The sequence below is a fragment of the Onychostruthus taczanowskii genome, unplaced genomic scaffold, assembly GCF_017590055.1.
Source record: "Onychostruthus taczanowskii isolate IOZ18803 unplaced genomic scaffold, ASM1759005v1 scaffold46, whole genome shotgun sequence".
NCBI classification, from domain to species: Eukaryota; Metazoa; Chordata; class Aves; order Passeriformes; family Passeridae; genus Onychostruthus; species Onychostruthus taczanowskii.
In genome coordinates this window covers 1,819,269-1,838,416 of record NW_024502125.1, presented here as the reverse complement: position 1 = coordinate 1,838,416, position 19,148 = coordinate 1,819,269, and the positions used below count along the sequence as shown (strand labels likewise).

The 19,148-nt window shown below is 38.4% G+C and overlaps 1 protein-coding gene across 1 annotated transcript in view; it reads right to left on the bottom strand.

Moving 5' to 3' along the window:
• Window positions 1–401: 401 nt before the first annotated feature.
• Window positions 402–19,148, bottom strand: part of ZSWIM6 (zinc finger SWIM-type containing 6) — a 108,572-nt gene continuing 89,825 nt past the window's right edge. The window contains exons 8-14 of the mRNA XM_041414653.1: window positions 18,348–18,494; window positions 15,921–16,181; window positions 12,004–12,139; window positions 7,365–7,522; window positions 6,707–6,870; window positions 4,864–4,945; window positions 402–3,007 (exon numbers count right to left, since the gene is read on the bottom strand). Coding sequence (XP_041270587.1) covers window positions 2,145–3,007; window positions 4,864–4,945; window positions 6,707–6,870; window positions 7,365–7,522; window positions 12,004–12,139; window positions 15,921–16,181; window positions 18,348–18,494 — 1,811 coding nt within the window. The 3' untranslated portion in view covers window positions 402–2,144. The remainder of the gene's footprint in view (window positions 3,008–4,863; window positions 4,946–6,706; window positions 6,871–7,364; window positions 7,523–12,003; window positions 12,140–15,920; window positions 16,182–18,347; window positions 18,495–19,148) is intronic.

Sequence of the window (19,148 nt, the reverse complement as noted above, 5' to 3'; positions counted from 1 at the left end):
TTTAGAAAAGCCAACAGATGAACAGGAATAATTGTCCTTGAATACATCCACAGCACATCTCAACTCTCATGGCCACCCAAATAATCAAGAATGGAAACACACCCACACACATTCCAGAATCCTCCCAGGAAGGTACATCAAGGCTTACTGTTTGATGTACAGAACACACCTCTTCAGACACAGGCAACATTTGGCCCCTTCTGTCCTTACCAGGTCTTCTTCCACCAGCAGCTGTGAACACAACAATTGCTCAGCAGAACTTTTGAGGAACACAGCATTTATTTCCTGGACTTGGTGGTTGTATTGCATACCACCACACTGCAGTGAAATCGTTAGATGGGCATTCATGAGCTATGAACACAATTCAATTCCAGTAACAGACACCATTAAAGGAGGCAGAATCAACTTTCAAAAAACTAATTTTAATCAAAACAAAAAAATTGTTGATCATTAACAAGTTTATAAAACAGTGATTTAGTTACATAAATAAATTGATATCAGTGTATCAAATCTTAATTACTTTCAACTTCATGAGCATGTTTACATGGGTGATGAAGTACAACCTTTTTACCTATTATAATAAATAAAATGGAGAGCATGAAATAGTTTTTCTAAACAAAAATACCTACAAACATACCTCTAGCATGTTCTCTAATGAAGGGAACAAGAGACACTGGACAACTTTTGCACCAAAACATAAAAACTGCTTTAAAAAGCACAAGGATACAGAACCATCAGCTAAAGTAAAGACACTATACTGTAACCAAAGTTGGTATTTAATAATATAATGAACAGTTTGGTAGTTAGATCTCCAGTTTGGTTATTTTAAAGCATTAAGACAAGGCAAGATAGAAGGCTGCTTCTGTTTGAGTAGTTCTAGAGAAAATAAAATATATTAAAAAAACAAACTGAAAAGTAGAACAGTCATACCTACACAACTTTCTGTCCTGCACAAAGTCAAAATACCTATGCAGAATATATATATATAATATATATATATGTTATTTGTGCACAAAGGTTAGCTTATTATTAGCTCACTGCAAAGGCGTAACGTATCATGTCAATAATTTTGGAAAACATTTTGCGTTTTGTGTCAAAAAGGATATTCTTTAAGTCTTCTAGGCTAGGAGGCACAAACCCCAATTCTGGCATACTGTATTCTTAATGCTAAGGCTTGCTGCTCTGGCTGTGTATTTTTTTGTTGTCCCTCTTTACTATAGTGCCTGTTACAAGCATGTGTGTATGTGTGTATACATATATATGTATACACAAGTTGTATAAATATATATATATATAAAATTTTCCCCAATAGGTATCAGTCCAACCATGCAACCCAAAAGGTGGCTCTGCATAGATGCCCAGCATATAGTTCACCACCTGAGCCAACCCTGAAGCAAGGCGCACTTTAGTCCTTCTGATAGTTTTTTTTTTTTTGTTTAAAACCAAGCTACTGCAGCTTCAAGTATTTTGCATTACATAGATTTTTTTATAAATTAGTTAATGTTATATTTTTCAATATTCAGACATATACTATAATATATATACAGTACAATAAATGCTCTCATTCTTTTTTTAATTTTTTTGATAAATCCCTGAGAATGTATGTTGACAGTCGCTAAGTTTCCACATGCACAAGCATTGTGTGCCATGCTTCTGGATGAACAGCACTGCAAAGCCACGTGGTCAGCCTTTTAACTATTAGTATTTAATTTGTTGGTTTGTTTAAATATGCTGAAATGTAAGGATGAGTTACAAAGGAGTAAAGCTGAATCCTTTCGAGGTACTTATCACAGGATGGAGGTGTTTTGTTTGGTTTTTAAAGCCATTGCAATATATGTTTGTTTTTGAGGCTGTGAACGTATACAGAAAGAACAGGAGAGCAATGTGGGCTTTTGCCACTTGACAACATATACTCAGTGTAAACCAAACCTTTTTTAACCTCTCTCTCATACAAAACAGAAAAAAGAAAAGAAAATTAAACACACAAACTTTCACAACATGACAGTTTAGTTTGCAAACTCAATATAACTATACATATATAATACCGGTGTGGCTCTGTTTCTTTAAGTTAAAAAGAATACAAAGGCAGGCTCAAGTAAAAACAAACCACCCCTCCCCCCCAATCCCCCATTCACTCATTTTCATCAACCAAACCGTTCACGAACCAGCATCATCAGTTTCTTTTTGCCTTTGTAGATTTGTTTTAGGTTGTCAATAAACTGTGTAAACTGGATGTGACCATCATGAGCCATTAGGAAGGTCTCTCGTGCCTTGCTGAGGAACTCTATAAACTCACTATAGTGTCGTGGGCTGATGTGAGTGAGACGTGAATGAGTTGTATTAATGTAGGCTCCGATTGTGGCATCCAAGAGCTGCCGTAAAGGGGCTTTGTCCAGTGACATGAGCTTACCAGAGTTCCTCCTTCCATGAAGTCCCACCATGCCAGGAGTGGTCAAAGTACACCTACGCAAAATGTCTGACAGTACTGTTGCACACTTCACACTTTTGACCACCAGAGGTATTATAGCTGCTAGCTCATTTTTCCCAAGGGAGTGGCTGAGCGCACATGCCCACAGAACGTCATTAATGGCAGGGTGTGTGTCCTGATTGTAACTCAGGTTGAGATGTGTCATGGCCAAAGTGGCCAGCTTGTAGGCCCGCATGGGGTAACCGCGGTGCTCCATGTATCGTGCTATGGTAAAAAGCTGCGAGTAGCTCATGCCAGCTGTAGCAGCATCTAGAACGATTTGGTAAGCGGTCTCGAAAGCTATGTGATCCTTTTCACATAGGGTCAGTGCAGAAAGGGCACAGTTTTGAGGATCCTTCATGGCACACTGTAGAGCAAGCGTCCTAGCACTGCCGGCCAGCTTCTCCTGCTGATGGCAGTCCAGATGCAGGCGGACAATGGTGCTGTTGGACATCACTGTTGTAGCAACAATACTAGTGGCTTCTGTTGGAGTGAAAAGTGTAAACCAGTTTTGCATGATACTATCCAGTGCGTAAACACCTGGGGGAGAGAAAGAAAGGATGAGCCACAACTGATAAAACCCAGCAGACAGAGATGTTCAGCAGATTATAGTTCCCACAGAGTCTAAGAGGTTACCAGTACATCCCAGCAAGAAGGGCTCACAGACAGCACGGCTAGAAAAGAACATTAAAACTAAGACTACTGTACAAACTCCACAGCAATCACATAAACCCAGAAAATAACAAAAATAGCCTGCAAGATAAGCTTTAATCTCCTGTTGTGACAGCTGTTTTACTTAAGCTGTTTTACTTAAGACAATTTGGTAAAACATTCTGGCTCATTTTGTCTCATCATCTCACTCAAAAGCAGCCCTCACTTTGCACACCAAGGCAATTGCAACCTCTTTTCCCACTGTAAATCTCAAGGCACAGCACATGTGAAAAGTAGGCAAAATGGCTTTCTTAAGAGAACACCATGACATACCTTAGCAGAACTAATTAATACACCTTAAAGCAATCAAATTCTTAAGTACATGATCATCAGGATCCTTATTAGAGAAATACAATGAGCAATATGAACTACTGGATATTACGTTTCTCAGTGCTGCTGTATTCCCAGTGTGTTTTGCAGGTGGAGGAAACACTGACTGATGGGTTCCATAAACTGAACCTAGAATTAAATGGAGTGCCTTACTGCTAGAGGCAGTTTACACACATTTGTGAGCCCACCTAAACCACACACAGTGGTCTTTATTTTCTCTGCAGAACTCTAATGCTTCCCATGCACCCCACCACTCATTTGCAGCAAACCAGCATAACCAGAGAATACAGTATCTTCATTTAAATAAACAGATTCCTTGCATTACCATATTGATTCTTTACTGTGTTGATTAAGTCTCAAGAGTACTTTGCATGACATTTTAGGTACTTTACAGGACACATATATTAGAATATGTAAACCAGTGTAAAGCAATTTTAAATCCAGTATTTTATTTGCTGAGATGCAGCTGCACAAAATAATACTCAGGCACTAATATCTGAAAGATAACCTCAGCAAAAATTACCTTTATATCTTTAGCAAAGATATAAAAACAATAAAATAAGAGCATTGCATGAAAATTTGCATACACAAACCACCTTCTGGCTGAGAGCATACAAAGGCAAGCTCTACTTCCCCATGCTATTGACAACAATATATGGCCAGCTAAGCATAAAGCAAAGAAAGAATTAATCCAGAGAATAAGCAGCAGCAATCTTCCTAAGTTCTAAGAAATTCAAGAAGCATCTGTGTAATCCAATCCAACTCAGATATATGAAGGAAGAAATACAACAGAAAAACAAGCTCTCCAGAAATACCTTTACCGATAATTAAAATGGCTCCAATATCATAAGTACTTAGATTGTTCCCATTACCATTGCTGCTGATTTTTGATTTAGCAGCTATATAGCTTTTAATGCAGTCATCTTCATTTTCTGACCTTGCATCCTCATTTTGAAGATGGTAAACCTTAACACAGAAGGTTTATGAGATGCCTCATGTAAACATGATGGAAATCTATAGCAAAACCCAAAATGAGCCAAACATGCTACTTGAGAGAGCACTGATTTCCCACTTCTGTACTGAGTATTTTGGGTATTGAATATTTGCATTTGGGTGATTCCCATAGGTTATGCACACCTCCACCTTATGGGGTAAAGAAGTCACACTGCATTACTCAACTACTGTCTCACTTGCTTTGTGCCTAAAAACACCCACTAATCACTGCCATAATGTGTTCTCACCAAAGGAATTTTAGAGATGAACATGAAGTGGGAGGCATTTGCAGAACCTGGGTGTTGACAAGGAAGATCAAGCCCTGTAAGAGTAGCTGACAAGAGGAATATTTCAGAACATACCTACTTCTGTTGCACATGTTACCAACCACCTCACCATTTCCCGCCGTCGCCAATTCAGCGTTGACAGTGTCATCCGCATAACCTGTTAAAAGAACACAAACCAAATAAAAATTAAATTGCAAACCAAGGCCATAGACAAACAGAAAGGAATTTTAAAGTATTCAAATACACTGGAGCTAAAAATGGCAGCCCTCTTGTCCTCTCCCCTCCATTTCCTCTTTTTCAGCTGATATGTCAAACAATTTGAAAAACAATGTTCAGATATTTTTGAACAGCATGCAGAGAGTAATTCCAGCTGCAGACCCTTCGAGGATAGAGGACAGACACTGTTTTATCTGGGGACAAGGAAAAAACCCTATCCCATAAAGAAGCCTTCTCCCAAGCAACAAAATACAACAATCAATTACCAATTATTGAAATTAAATTATGTAACATCTCCTCCCTCTATGCAATTATCGTGTGATATTCCAGGGCATATAACTGTTGCAAGTAGTCAGGCACTAGATATTGAACACAGGCAACCTAATTACAATTAAGTGGAGGAGAAAAGAAGGGGGAATCATCTATAGGCCACTAGAGACAGTGCTGACACTGTTTCTTGCAGGAAAAGCCTGCACAGCTGGGAATTATATCGCTATGCATCTTCCTTCTGGAAAACAAATCTTTAAGATCCTTAAAACACATTTGGTAAGCTTGGAACATAACAGTGGGCAAATTCTACAACAGTTCCAGTTTGTTAGGTTTGTGACATTAATTTCACTAGATCATGCTGAAGATATTCTGATGACACTGTCAACCACAAAAGAGTATCCATGAATACATGAACACCCAAAGTGTGCTGTTTCCATTGAATGATACTTGGTGAAAGCTTGAGGTGACACACAGGTCAATTGTAAGGATTTTTCTCTCTCTCACATTAACATTTAAGGCAAATGAAACAAACAGATTTCCACAGTGATCATGGAAATATGAAAGCCTAACAAAGCATATAGAACCCTCAGCTTTTTGATTAAAGATTTTAGTACCTTTCTTCAGCATAAGAAGCAACTGGGAAGATATACTTTCCCCAGAAGTCTTTGGAGCTTTATTTACTGAACTGAAGTAATAAATGGTTTTCTGATCTTTGCATGGGTTTTTTTTAAGAATTCCCTGAAGAGGGATGGAGATATTTGTTTTTGTTGAAATGAACTGCGTAAACTCTAAGATTCAAAATTGTCAGGTAATATTTACTACTTGGCTGTCTCCTTTTAACTTGCAAAGTCTCTCCTCAGAGGCTGAAAACTCATCTGCAGTACTTGTACACCTCAAGCATACTCAGATGCATCTGACCATACCACAGCTTGTGGAGTAAAGGATGTTGATGGAAGTGAGAAGGCTGTTGTCAACATGTTCTGCCTTAGCAACCAGTCATTATGGTTGACCTTGGCTTTCAACAAGCATGTACCAGTTCTCATTTAGGGGAAAGGAAGATAAAGAAAAGAGAAAAAACCCTGAAGACCATGCAGAAAATACAGCGCAATTCCAGCAAGCAGAGTAATTTTACTTTCTAGCCAGTCCTACATATAATCCTGAACCCACCACACTGGTCCTCTGTCACTCCTGAACAGAAGAGTGCAGCCAACAAATGCCAGTTCTACCATCCACTTGAATGGCACAAAGGGACTGTGCAGATTCTTGGTCTGTGTTTACCAGTACATTAAGCCTCGTAGTAGAAAACAGAACTTAAAACCAAGTCCAGACAGAGCCCAAAGACAGTATCCTTTCCTGTGCTTAAAAGCCACAAGCATCAACACTGCATCAAATTTCTTTCTTCTATTATAATAACAATAAATGAAGGAAATACCTGAAGACCCAACTCCAGAGAAACTTTCAGAAGAGTTATGTCTGGCAAGCTGTCCATGAGTGTTGCTATTTTAAATGCATCCTGGGCAAGTTTGAAGATGTGTGATGAGGAGTGGATGTTTTTCTGGATGGATTCTAACACTGTTTCCAGTCTCCGAACATCACCTGCAAGATGTAAACAGAATCACCAAAATGGAACAAACTCTCAAAACACCAAGAGATCCATTATATCTAAGCCTGACATTGCTATGCAATAGTATGATGTTTCAATTACACACACTATAATTAAATCACGTATGAATGAATGATATAAGAGATCACAGACTGCTCTATCTGAAGGTGTTAGTGCAGCACAGGGCCAAAAGTCACTCTGATTTGTGAATTTTAGAACTGACTTGTCACTTCTGTGTCTCATAGTCAATTCATGTGTCAGGAGAATAAAAAGCTGTCTCATCAGCCTCATACCAATCTCATCTAGCTACCAGCTAACTAAATTAACTACTATGCTAGAAAGTTACGTGAGAGTTCAGTTTGTTGTGCCCATTTCAAACTATTGCCAGACTGTGATCTGGACTCCTAAGCATGAGTTTTATGATCTGTTTACCCATGCAATACTAAAAGCACACATTTAGTTGAGTACATAACTGACAGCAATGTACCTTTGGCTGCTGTTAGCATGGTTGATGCCAGCTCACACTGCTGGGATTCAATATGACTTAGGGTGAACCAGCGGGGATACCGGTTTGGAACAACAGAAGCGATGTGGTGAGGGCGGGACAGGTCACCTGAAGGAGCTGTGGATTCCAGTACCAGCAACCTGAAATAAGAAAGAAATCCTCTTTCATTAAACCACTATTACATTTGGCTGCTCATGAGCTAAACTAAAGCTGCAAGAATACTCGGTATTGTGTATGAAATATGCTTTTTCAGTTTCAGGGAAAAAAAACTCGAAAACCACTTCTCTCCTTGGGGAAACTCAAAAGTTCATTTGCCAAACTTTCCTATATCAATAGGCATTTTTAACCTACCGGTATTTTAGAATGTACTCTAATCAGATGTTAAGAGTCCCAAACAGCAGTGACAGAGAAGTTTCCTTTAATATGATTTTCAGACTCCATTTTCTCATCAAGTATTCATCAATCAACAACAGTCTTACCCAACAAGGAGCATTCGTACTTCAAAAATTCAAATTAAAGTGTTGTTGACTACTACAATCCAAATGACAGCCCACAGCAAAGATATAACCTTACTGCCCTTGCAATACACTAAATACTGACAGTACAAGAGCTACTCTATAAATGTCAATACAGAAAATAGGAGTGAACAAAAATAGGCTTTTTTTCAATACAGTTAAGCATAGTTTCAGCATATGAATGGTTAAAGAAATAGTCATGTCCAGAAGAAAAGCTTTTCCAGTGCTTAGCTTCTTGATGTCTCTTAGTGTCTGAGGTCTGTTTCTACCAGCTTTCATATGCATGTGATTTTCTAGAAGGAAGTGATCTGTGAGGATCAAGGAAGTTGCATCCCTTTTGTCCACAAAGGAGCAACTACCAACAACTACCAAACATTGAAAATCCAATGCATTGTGGTTTTCAGTGATAGACTATTTCTCACAGAATAAGCCCATTTAAATGTAAGTTACAATTTCTTATATTTAAATAAATATCTAATATCTAAATTCTGTAAGCAGCTGTGGAGTATGTTGATTTTTTTTTATTTGCATTAAGATGGATTTGAGTTCCAACAGGTTTTTTTTTTAGATTCCTGAAGCATATGATATATTAGTAAAACAATAATACAGTATAGTAATAAATTTAAGAATTCACTGAGAAAGGTGATTTTGAATATATGGAAAGGCATCTAGCAGGCACTTAAAAATACAACACGCCACCCAAATAACTATCACACACATATAAGAGCATGAAAATAGCAAAGAAACCCCCTTGTACCAAGTAAAATTTATTCTCCAGCAGCACAAAGACACCTCTTCATAAACATATTCTAAAGCTGATTTTTTCCAAGCACCGAGTGACATTGCAGAGGTGCATTATAAGATAGCTTCAGTGAACAGAAAAGATCTTAACTATTAAATTAAGAAAGGGATTAGCAGGTTATCAGTAAGAGTAAACAGCCAAAAAGCATGAAAGAAAGGCTGTTTTGGAGAAATCTTTTGTCACTTCGCATATCACTGCCAGCTTCTGTGCTCTATTGCTGTGAAAGGATGTGCTGCTGTGAATTGGTGGCTTTCACACAATTTTGGCAAGGTTAGGGAATACCAGAAAAGCACACGTAGATTTAGCATCCTTAACTTTTTTTTCCCCCCCTTTGAAACATCAATTATTTAGTTAGGTTTCAGCAAAGCTACCTTGTGAATAAACATCACCATTAAAGTCTGGGTCCCAAAGCCTGGCTGAAATTCAGGCTTAACAAAAGATCAAATCAAACTAAGACAAATATTCACAGATTACAAGTGAGCAGTCAACTGCAGATCCACATCCTCCAAGGCTATGCTCCATATGTTTCAGTCCTACAAGCAGAAAACTAGACAGAAGCGACCATCAATAACTGCACAACCCTGCCCTTGTAGACCTGAGGTGCATACATGAAAGGCTTTCTGGTCTCAGTTTCTATTTATTTCTTATTAAGTGTTCCATACACTAATATAGGACTCAAAAAATTAAACAGTAACAGCCATTTTTGAATACAGAAATGTTAAATACTCCTGAGCTGCCATGGGTAATTGATCCATAGACTTCTATGCAGACTGACACGGAACACTTCTACCTGAAGAGCAACTACCTGGGGTCTTAGGAAATTTATTTCTTTAATAAATGTGAGAAAAGAAATATGCTTTACTTCTAAAAGCATTAACAGCTGTAGAGATTTTCATGCAACACCTTACAAACTTCCACATGGGATTTCTGTCCTTGCCACAGCCACTTCCTCTCTCCCATAGAAGACAAGATGCTCAAGTTTTTATCTTCTGACCCTTTCAACCTCTCAGCCATGAGACAAACATTCAGTCTTCATGTTTGCTTTATTCTTGTCCCCTCAAGGCAGTATTACATTACTTTTTCATTTGGTTTGTATTGGGAGTCCTTTATTCAATGAACTAACATTTTCGTGAGAATGGACAGAATAATCATCCTCCTTCAGGAGAATTTAAGAAGTGCAGAAGAATGCAGACAAACATGGAATAGAAAGTGTCTAAATCTGCCACCACTACCATTCAAGACAGCAGTCCACATTTCCGAAGAGTGGCAAATATCAAACTGCAAAAAAAAAGATTACTGTCTAGGGGTGAACCTTCCTCTGTCTTATAAAGTGATGAAAAAAATAGCTATGGAGGGAAAACAGCCCTGATTGCACTGACGTTTCTTGTGATTTTACCAGATGGAAACAAAAAGACAATTCTTTCTTACACTGGTCTATTTAAGAAGTAATTTCTTTGGTTGAGATGACAGCTTTATAGCAAATGAGGGCTGGAGCTACCCAAGACTAACTGGAGATTTCATCATTTGGATCTTTCAACGTCTTGTTTGTTTTTCTAGTTGAGAAAGGAAACTTCCAAAAAAAGAAGTTTTCAGTTATGACTGGTTTCTGGGCAAATCCTTGTTCAAACCAAACTGCATATTGACTCCATGTTCACTGAGGCAGTCAGGAAAGCTGCTGATGGATGACTACTCCAGCCTTGGAGGATCATTTCAATAGCTTAGTTTAAGGAGTAAAAATCCACACAAACTACCTCTTGAGACATACTTTAAGGTAGTAACTGAAAATAAATACAAGTATGTTTTATAAAATAATTAACTTTTTTTCCTAAAAAAACCCCCAAAACCATACCAAACAAAACCAAACCAACCAATGAAACAACAAACAATGAAACAAAACAAAACCAACCAAAAAAACCCCCACGTACCAAATTTTGTACTATCTTCCTGTTCTGATATAATCAGTAATTTATGCACTTACCTTGAGATAAAAGAAGACTAGCAAACTTAAGTGGCCTAGGTAGCTTTCTGATCACACATTTGAATGTACTCAATAGTTCATCAGTAACGTACTGTTGTCTTCTCAATCTATTTCCTAAAATGCTAATTGTAACCAGCAAGTATGCATGGTCATTCTTCACATTTTTTAGACTCTTCCTATAACATCCATTACTAGACACTCTTGGAGGCAGAAAAATACCCAACAGGCTAAGCAGACCTTTGGCTTAAACTGACAGCTATATTTTGGTCTTATGCAGGGCCTCCCATTTAGTCCTTCAAACACAGGAATTATTTCTCCCTATTTAGCTTTTTGGAGAGAGTAGCCCCAAAATAAACACCAAACCATACAGATGCAACTTGTTTGATGAAGCTAAATACTCTTCATGTGGGTAGGATGAATCACTGTGCAATCGTGCTTGGTGATAATGACCAGGAAAACTCAACATTTTTTTCTTTTTTATAATCTAAGACTTGACTGCTTTTAGTATTCAGCTGTGGCTGTTCTTTGCCAACCATCAACTACTAGGTTCTTGATACTGAGCAGACAATTCAGATGGGACATTCTATGTGGACAACAGTTTTATCACTGATCATTTAGGTCCTTGAAAACTCATTCAGAAGTCTTTTCTTAGATAACATTACCAATCTGACCTGTCCTGAGACAGCACACCCTGAACACTGCCTGAGAAACATCTTTTTCCTGATTACTGAAAACAAATGGGACGAAACCAGACATTTTGCTGACACTGGATGTACTCCATTTAGATCCCAACATTCACCCAGAAGAGGCTAAGATGTTATGAAGCACTAAACAATGCACAAGTTCTGACCACACCACTCAAATCTACTGTTGAGAGTCAATATATAAAGAAGATGAGTGAAACAAATTGTCCTGCTGAGCAGACTAAACAGCAAACAATCCTGAGACTTATGGTAAAATACCTCTTTCCTTATTTCATTACCAATATCATCATGCACACACAACAATGGGTGGGAGAATCCATATGCTAAAGTGGCTTTATAACACAAAATCCTGTGTCCCAGGTATGGGATTCTAGAAGTATCTGAAACAGAAAATCCTGTTTTACAATTCTAAATAAACACTAATTGGACATTTATAAATTATTACAATACAGTTACTACAAATTTACTTTTATAGATGACAGAACCAAAACAGTACCTCCTTGACTCCTTGAATGGAAGAATGCATATTTTAGAAGAAGAGACTAGGTCTCAATTACCAAACCTTTTTCCCCTTTCTACATCTACTACTCATGCTCTTTTTAGACAACTCATGAACACGTACCGCATGGCTCTCAGTGCAGTTTTGTATGCCAATTCAGCATCATGAGGTAGGAGAGAGGTGAAGAGATACTTGGCAAATGTGTGCATTGGAACACTCTCTCGATGGATGACTTCACCTAAGCCACTATATGGTCCACCTGCAGGAAAGAGAAACAGAATGTCAGTCTTTACAAACTGCTAGACCCCAACTTCTGAACCTTTAAAAGCATTCACTACACCTTCAGCTAGAAGTGGTATTCAAAGACATACTCTCCTGCACAAAAGGTGGCTACATTTCAGTGAAATATATAACACATCATACATACACAACCTGTTACAGTTATATTAAATACCACATATTATTTAGGAAAACAAGACACACTGCAAATGGTATCATACTAAACACACTGCCAGTGCTTATGAATGACAGAATGATTACAGTATTTCATGCACACATTTAGCAAGCCTGGTAAGCGAAAGCAGAAAGTCATAACTCTGCCTCCACACAATTGTATTATGCACATCCAATACCCATACATCCTGTTGGTGTGCCACTGCTTCATCACAAATTCACCAGGAAAAAAAAGAATGATGACCATAGAAAAATGTGTATCTTTAATTGAAATTACATGACAAATCACCACAGCAGCACCTGATCCCTCAAATACCTCACCTAACATTGGCATTTAAATAACTCTTTGGTCTGGATGCAGTCACGACTCAAGTCCCAGGTCCTGCCCTTGGGTCACAACAACCCCAGGCAGCTCCACAGGCTGGGAACACAGTAACTGGAAAGCTGCTCAGTGGAAAAAGGACCTAGGGTGATGGACATGAGCCAGGGTGTACCCAGGTGGCCAAGAAGGCCAATGGCATCCTGGCCTGGATCAGCAGCACCACAGCAGAGACTGTCCCCCTGTCCTGGACCCTGGTGAGGCCACAAGTCCAGTGCTGTGTCCAGTGCTGGTCCATCTTGCTGGTCCAAGAAAGACACTGAGGAGCTGGAGAGAGGCCAGAGAAGGGCAGTGGAGCTGGGACAGGGTGTGCAGCACAAGTCCTAAGAAGTAGCTGAGGGAACTTGGGGTGTTTATCCTGGAGAAAAGGAGGCTCAGGAGAGACCTTATGATTCTCTACCCTTGCCTGAAAAGCCCCAGACAACCAGAGACACAATGAAAGGAAATGGCTTCAGATTGTGCCAGGCAAGGTTTAGACTCGATATCAGGAAAATCTTCTTAACTGAAAGGATGGTCAGGCATTGGAATAGGTTGCCCAGGGCAGTGGTGGAATCATCATCATTGAAAGTGTTCAGATTAAGTTTGGATTTGTCACTTATGAGCATGGTTTAGTGGTGAAGATAGTGGTGGCTGGCTTAATGGCTGGACTCAACAATACTATTAGTCTTTTCCAACCTGAACAATTCTATGATGATGAACACAAGATCAGATCAAGCACCAAAGCTAGCTATTAGTCCAGTATACCCACATGATTTTAAAAATTCTATTTTATTTACGTGAAAACTATCACTATTATTGGGGCAATGGATTTTTCTCTCAGTAAGGTGTAGATTTCAATTTGATAACAGCAGCACCACGACAGACAACAGCAAAGTTAAATGAAACTATTTACTTGTTGAGTTTCAAATGTTCACAGTGCATTTGAATCCTGTTTTGACTTTTTTTCTTGCACACTAAGACTGTTATTCCTGTTAATAGGAAAACTATGTCAAACAGCTTCTGACTTCAGTGACAAGAAGTTCAGGCATTAAATGCTGGGAGATACAGAATAATAATCTTGTATTAAATATTATTGGACAATTATTGCACTGGTAGCACTTAGCAGTCCCACTTACTACGACTTCTACTAAGACTCTAACTCATCACACGATGGATGGATGGATGGATGGATGGATGGATGGATGGATGGATGGATGGATGGCTGAGTGAGTGTGCTTCTGTTTCAGCAATGTTTTTGACTGCTGCCTTAGCACAACATGCAAGGATAGAAATTGCTAGGCATGAAAAAATTCTGAGCGCCACAGGTGGGCATTTCTAAAGATAAGGGCTGATTGCACATGACACGTCAAAGAAGATTTAGTAAGTGACAGTGTGTCTCATAACCATTTCAAATGAAGTTGAAAGCCATTCAAATCTAGATGGCATTGCTTGAATGAAAGAAGCAATTTCATGTATGTTTGCCAGCTGGTGGTCCAGTGAGAAACTCAGTCAGGACACAAAGAACACATGACAAAGCATTTATATGAAAATATATTTTGCCATTAACTTAGCAGTCAAGCAAAAAATCTGAACAATCCTTGCAAAACAGTCTTATGTTCTGCTTTCCCACAAACTCAAATGGTAGCTACACACAGCATGCATTAATCTGCATTAACAGCACAGAAATCAGCTTAATATTGGATTAAGTTTTCTTTATCATATCTACCAAATTTCAACTAAAAACTCACAAATGGTATGATCAGCACCTTAAATCACTGCACAGCTTTTCCTCCATGTAAACTGGCAGTTTCTGCCTAATGTGGAGCAAACAAACTATTGCAGAAAAAACAGATTTCTCATCACACACTAATGCAAGACAACTGCTACACATTGCTCACAATGGCAGTTTTTTAGACAGTTTTATTAGCAGACTTCCTGCAATGATCAATTCTTTACTACCCAAAGAAAACATTTTAAGAATTTCAGTGATCAAAATAGTAAACTGAATTGTCGGAGATTATGTCAAGAGAAATCCTACCTTTTCCTCATAAAGCATCCTCACCAGTAAACAGATTTTATAATGCAGAGGAACCCTGCAAGCTAATAGCTAGATCAAGACAGTAGCTTCTCCCGTCCTAAGGCCATAAAGCAGCACTACAGATACACCATGACAGAAACTTTCGCTGTGTTGCAGCTTCTCTGCAGTTTCAAATCTAGGCAAAAACAGTGACTTAAAGTTGGGAACCCTAAGCAACATATTGTACCTCTTCCATAAAAGACAAAGCTTTAAAAGACTAATGTGTTCACAAAAATAGAGTAAAACCTGATTGTTATGCAACCATCTCTCAACTTACCTAGCACCACACTCCCCTTCATGCCATGTGCATGCACTCAAAACCCGGGTGTCCCACCCAGCTTCAAAAACCTGGATTATGCCTTTGGCTAATTTTTTCCCCAGAAGTTTTCTCTTCCATTCAAAAAGAACAAAACCAGAAAGACAACCTTGGAACCCACGACATCACACTCTGAATATGATGCTTAAATGCTACATATTAATCCTTTTCAAAGTTAAGACAAAAGTACAGATGTTATTTCAACACTGCCTAATTCCAAAACACAAACGGTGTGTCATGGTCATAACTTAGACACAAGACCAGACCTGAAGCCACAATATTTGACCAAGTACTTTAATTTCCACCTATGACATAAACTTCAAAGGCAAGTAATCTTCTTTATTTTCACAAATAAAATGTTGTATTTCTGCCTCAGCAATTATATGTGAATTTTCTGAGCTCTTCACTTTGGCACAGTGGTTAAAATCTTAATACATTTATAAAGCTGTCTAGTTCCTTAGTGCCTTAGTTCCTTTCGCAGAATACTTAGAATTTTGGTATCTGGGAACTGTTGATAACTGATGTCTGTATTATATAATATTTAGCCTGGAGTGTATAATCAGGTTATTGAGATTATGACATGCAACAAATGTGAAGAACAAAGTGTATTCAAAATTAAAAGAAAAGGTTTCTAGGTCAGTATATGAGTTATCTCTGCAGTCATATGATATCCAAAGCATGGCAATTTTCCTAAGAGACTTGATAAAAACTTTCATGGAGTTCTACGCAAAAAAAACCGTCTGAAGCCGTAAGGCACTTTCTGCAGCAACACTAGCTCTGTGTACTTGTGTAAGTGCAGACAGTTAGAGAAGCAGTTAGCATCTATATTCAGCTACCTTCTAATAGGAAGACTGCTTGTTTTCGAAAAATCTTCACCAGAGTATCATCCAATTCAATTTCTTGTAGCTTAGAAATGAGCTGCTCCTCATTTCGACAAACCTTCTCTTGTGCATACAAGCCATCTGGCATTATTCGCTGCTGTCCCAGCCCTATCAATGCTACTTCCACAGCCAGCGTTAAGTAAGATTCCCCTTCTTCTACGAACTTGTGTGCAGGTAGGTGCTGGTACTCCAGAGATTTGCATTGCCCCAAGTTCTCTGTAAGGGGTGACACAGAAAGGAAAACACATCAGCAAATAATTTTAACCCATAATCTGCCTACAATGCCACATACACAAAAGCTTCCACTGTTAGTATACTATTTCAGAATTATTTAAATTATTAGCTAGTCTCAAAATACAACACTCTGATCTAAAATACATCATCTGATTCCACATAGCAGAAATACACAAAAAACAATTTGGTTTTAAACAATCCACTCAAGTAAAAATAAAGGTTTTCATTTTTAAACTGCACAATTTAAAAAAAGGCAGCTCCTCCAGCTTTGTGTTAATGAGGCCAAAATTGTAAGATCCATTCCAGTTTCTTTCCCTACCCATTTCTGTATTTCCTTAAAGCCCTAATGTGGAAGAGGAAGGGGAAAGTGCTTTTACACCTATGTAGATGTCAGTTGAAATTATTAGAATTGTGCAAATACAAAAGGCCCGGGAACTCTTCACCTTTAATATATGCTCTGTTTGCTAGCACTCTTTTCAGGCTTTTAATTTGTTACACTTGTGCTTATGATAAAAATGCATACTGTTAACACTAGAAGTCCAACTTTTAGTAACAATTACAAGCAAATCCCACACAGGCCAAGCCACAAACTGTTTTAAAGAGTGCTATCATTTAATTTAGGACTTCACAGACACAACATATGAAAAAATGCTATTTCAGCTTGTAGCATTTTACAGTCTAATTTGGGAACAAAAAGTTGTACTTGTCAGATGTATGGAGATGGGCAATTGCAACAAATGGAAAGGCTGAATGCACTTGCAAGATTGCATGTTTTCAGCACACAGTATTTTTATTTCATGGGGTTGTTTTGGTTTTTTAGTAACAGCAGAGAATCTGATTTCCAAATTTTTTAACTGAAAGTTTTTCCATAACTGGTGGGTAAGAGAGCAGAAGTTTATTGAAGAAAATCTAACTGAATAAAAGACTTTTGAGGCAAAGCCCCAAGAAGATTGTGGATGTGTATATAAAAGAGCTTCAGGTAAAGTAATGAATCCAGTTTCTGTCCACATAGGGTGTTAGGAAGCTACTGTTAAGGTGGAAAGAGACTGAGAACAAGGAATTACTCAGTTAAAATCCTGGGGAACAAATACTGAAATTGAAATGGCTATACATATCCTATCCCTATCCTAAATCATGTATTGATATAGCAACACTACTTTCCAATTCCTACCATTTAGAGACTATATATGTTACCAACTTCAAGTCTTTTGTCATTGTTTTGGAGTATTATGTACACTGTAGCTATGAAATCCAATAACATCCAGGACTGTATTTAGGAGTGTTGCCAGCAGGTTGAGGTAGGTGATCTTGCCCATCTGCTCAGCACCAGTGAGCCCACATCTAGAGTGCTGTGTCCAGCTGTGGGCTCCCCAGCACATGGGCATGCTGTAGCAGATCTAGTGTGGGAGCACAAAGATGATTAAGGGACTGCAGCATATCTCATATAATGAGAGTGAGAGGTGGGATTATTTAGCCTGGAAAAGAGGGCTCAGGAGGATCTTACCAAAATGTATAAATATCTGATGGGAGAATGTAAAGAAGACAGTGCCAGACTCTTCTCAGTGGTATCCTGTGACAGGACAAGAGGCAATGGGCACAAACTGAAATACAGGAAATTCCATCTGAGCGTAAGAAAACACGTTTTAACTATAAGGGTGGTTGAACAGTGCAGGAGGTTGTCCTGGAAGGTTGTTTAGTCTTCATACTTGAAGTTATTCGAAACCCAAATGGACACAGACCTGAGCAATGTGCTGCTCTAGTGACCCTGCTACAAGCAGACCAAGTGGACTAGATGATCCCCAGAGGTGCCTTCCAAACTTAACTCTGCGATTAAATCCTGTGATTTCCTGCAATTTCTCAGAATGAGGACAGTGCAATGTATGTGGAGAAGACTGCTGCTATGAAGTCATATTGGGTTTTATTTTAAACATGAAATAAGGAATTTTCTTCAAGAATGAGTAACTGGTAACTTTTAAGTGCTTTCTTAGTTTAAACATTTTCTCCCCGTTGTGTTTTCCTAAGGTATGCAAATGTGGATTCTTATACTATAGAAGCAGTGACCTTTGAAACTGATTCAAAAGACAAGACAGAAAAATACCTCCAGTAAATGAAGAAATGTACCAGACTGCTGCATTTGCTCGGTCTTACCTGTGAAATCAGAGAATCCATGGAAGCTGTCATCATCTACCCTGCAGGCTTCCATCAGGCTACCAAAAAGGGTGCCAATGGGGTCCAAAGGGTGTCCTACCCAGCCTTCAAGATTCGTTATTGAGGTTACTCCCCTGTGGAGAAGTTCTGTGGCAAAAAACACACACAGAAGAGAAAGAGAGCTCATGTAAGCCCATCAAAACAATTATGCAAGTGAAAATACTTAAAATGCCCTCAGTACAGAATTCAAAGCATTTCCAGTAGTTTCTGCATAGAAAGAGAAAATAGTATCTTTCAGGGTGAATTCATTGCCCTTGGTGAATATGCAAATGAGGAATAAGAAAAGAGAATGGAAGCCAAACTTGTTGAGCACTAGCAAAGCATATTATGGGTCAAAAATTTCAATGGCAATGTCTTTGAAATCTCTTCCTTCCTACTACTAAAACTCTTCTGGAATGTCTGCCTGAAGAATTACAACAAGGACTTTTTTTGGTAAAATATTTACAACAATTTGCTCACTCAAAAGGACACAGTACCTTTTTTGCAGTTTTAAGTTAATGTGATGGAACTGAAATAAATGAAAATATTCTAAAATATGTTCCAATTTCATAAATTATGAGCTTATACAGCACCTCTCTCTCTCTCTCTGCACTAAACTCAGGATGAAAGTTACTTAAAAAAAACCCAACAAATGTTTAAATGAGGCATACAAAAAAAAAATGTCTTTTCATAGGATCAAGGGTATTTTTGGTCATTTTGAGATTTTAGTCCACAAATACCTTTGTCAATATTTTTCTGTAG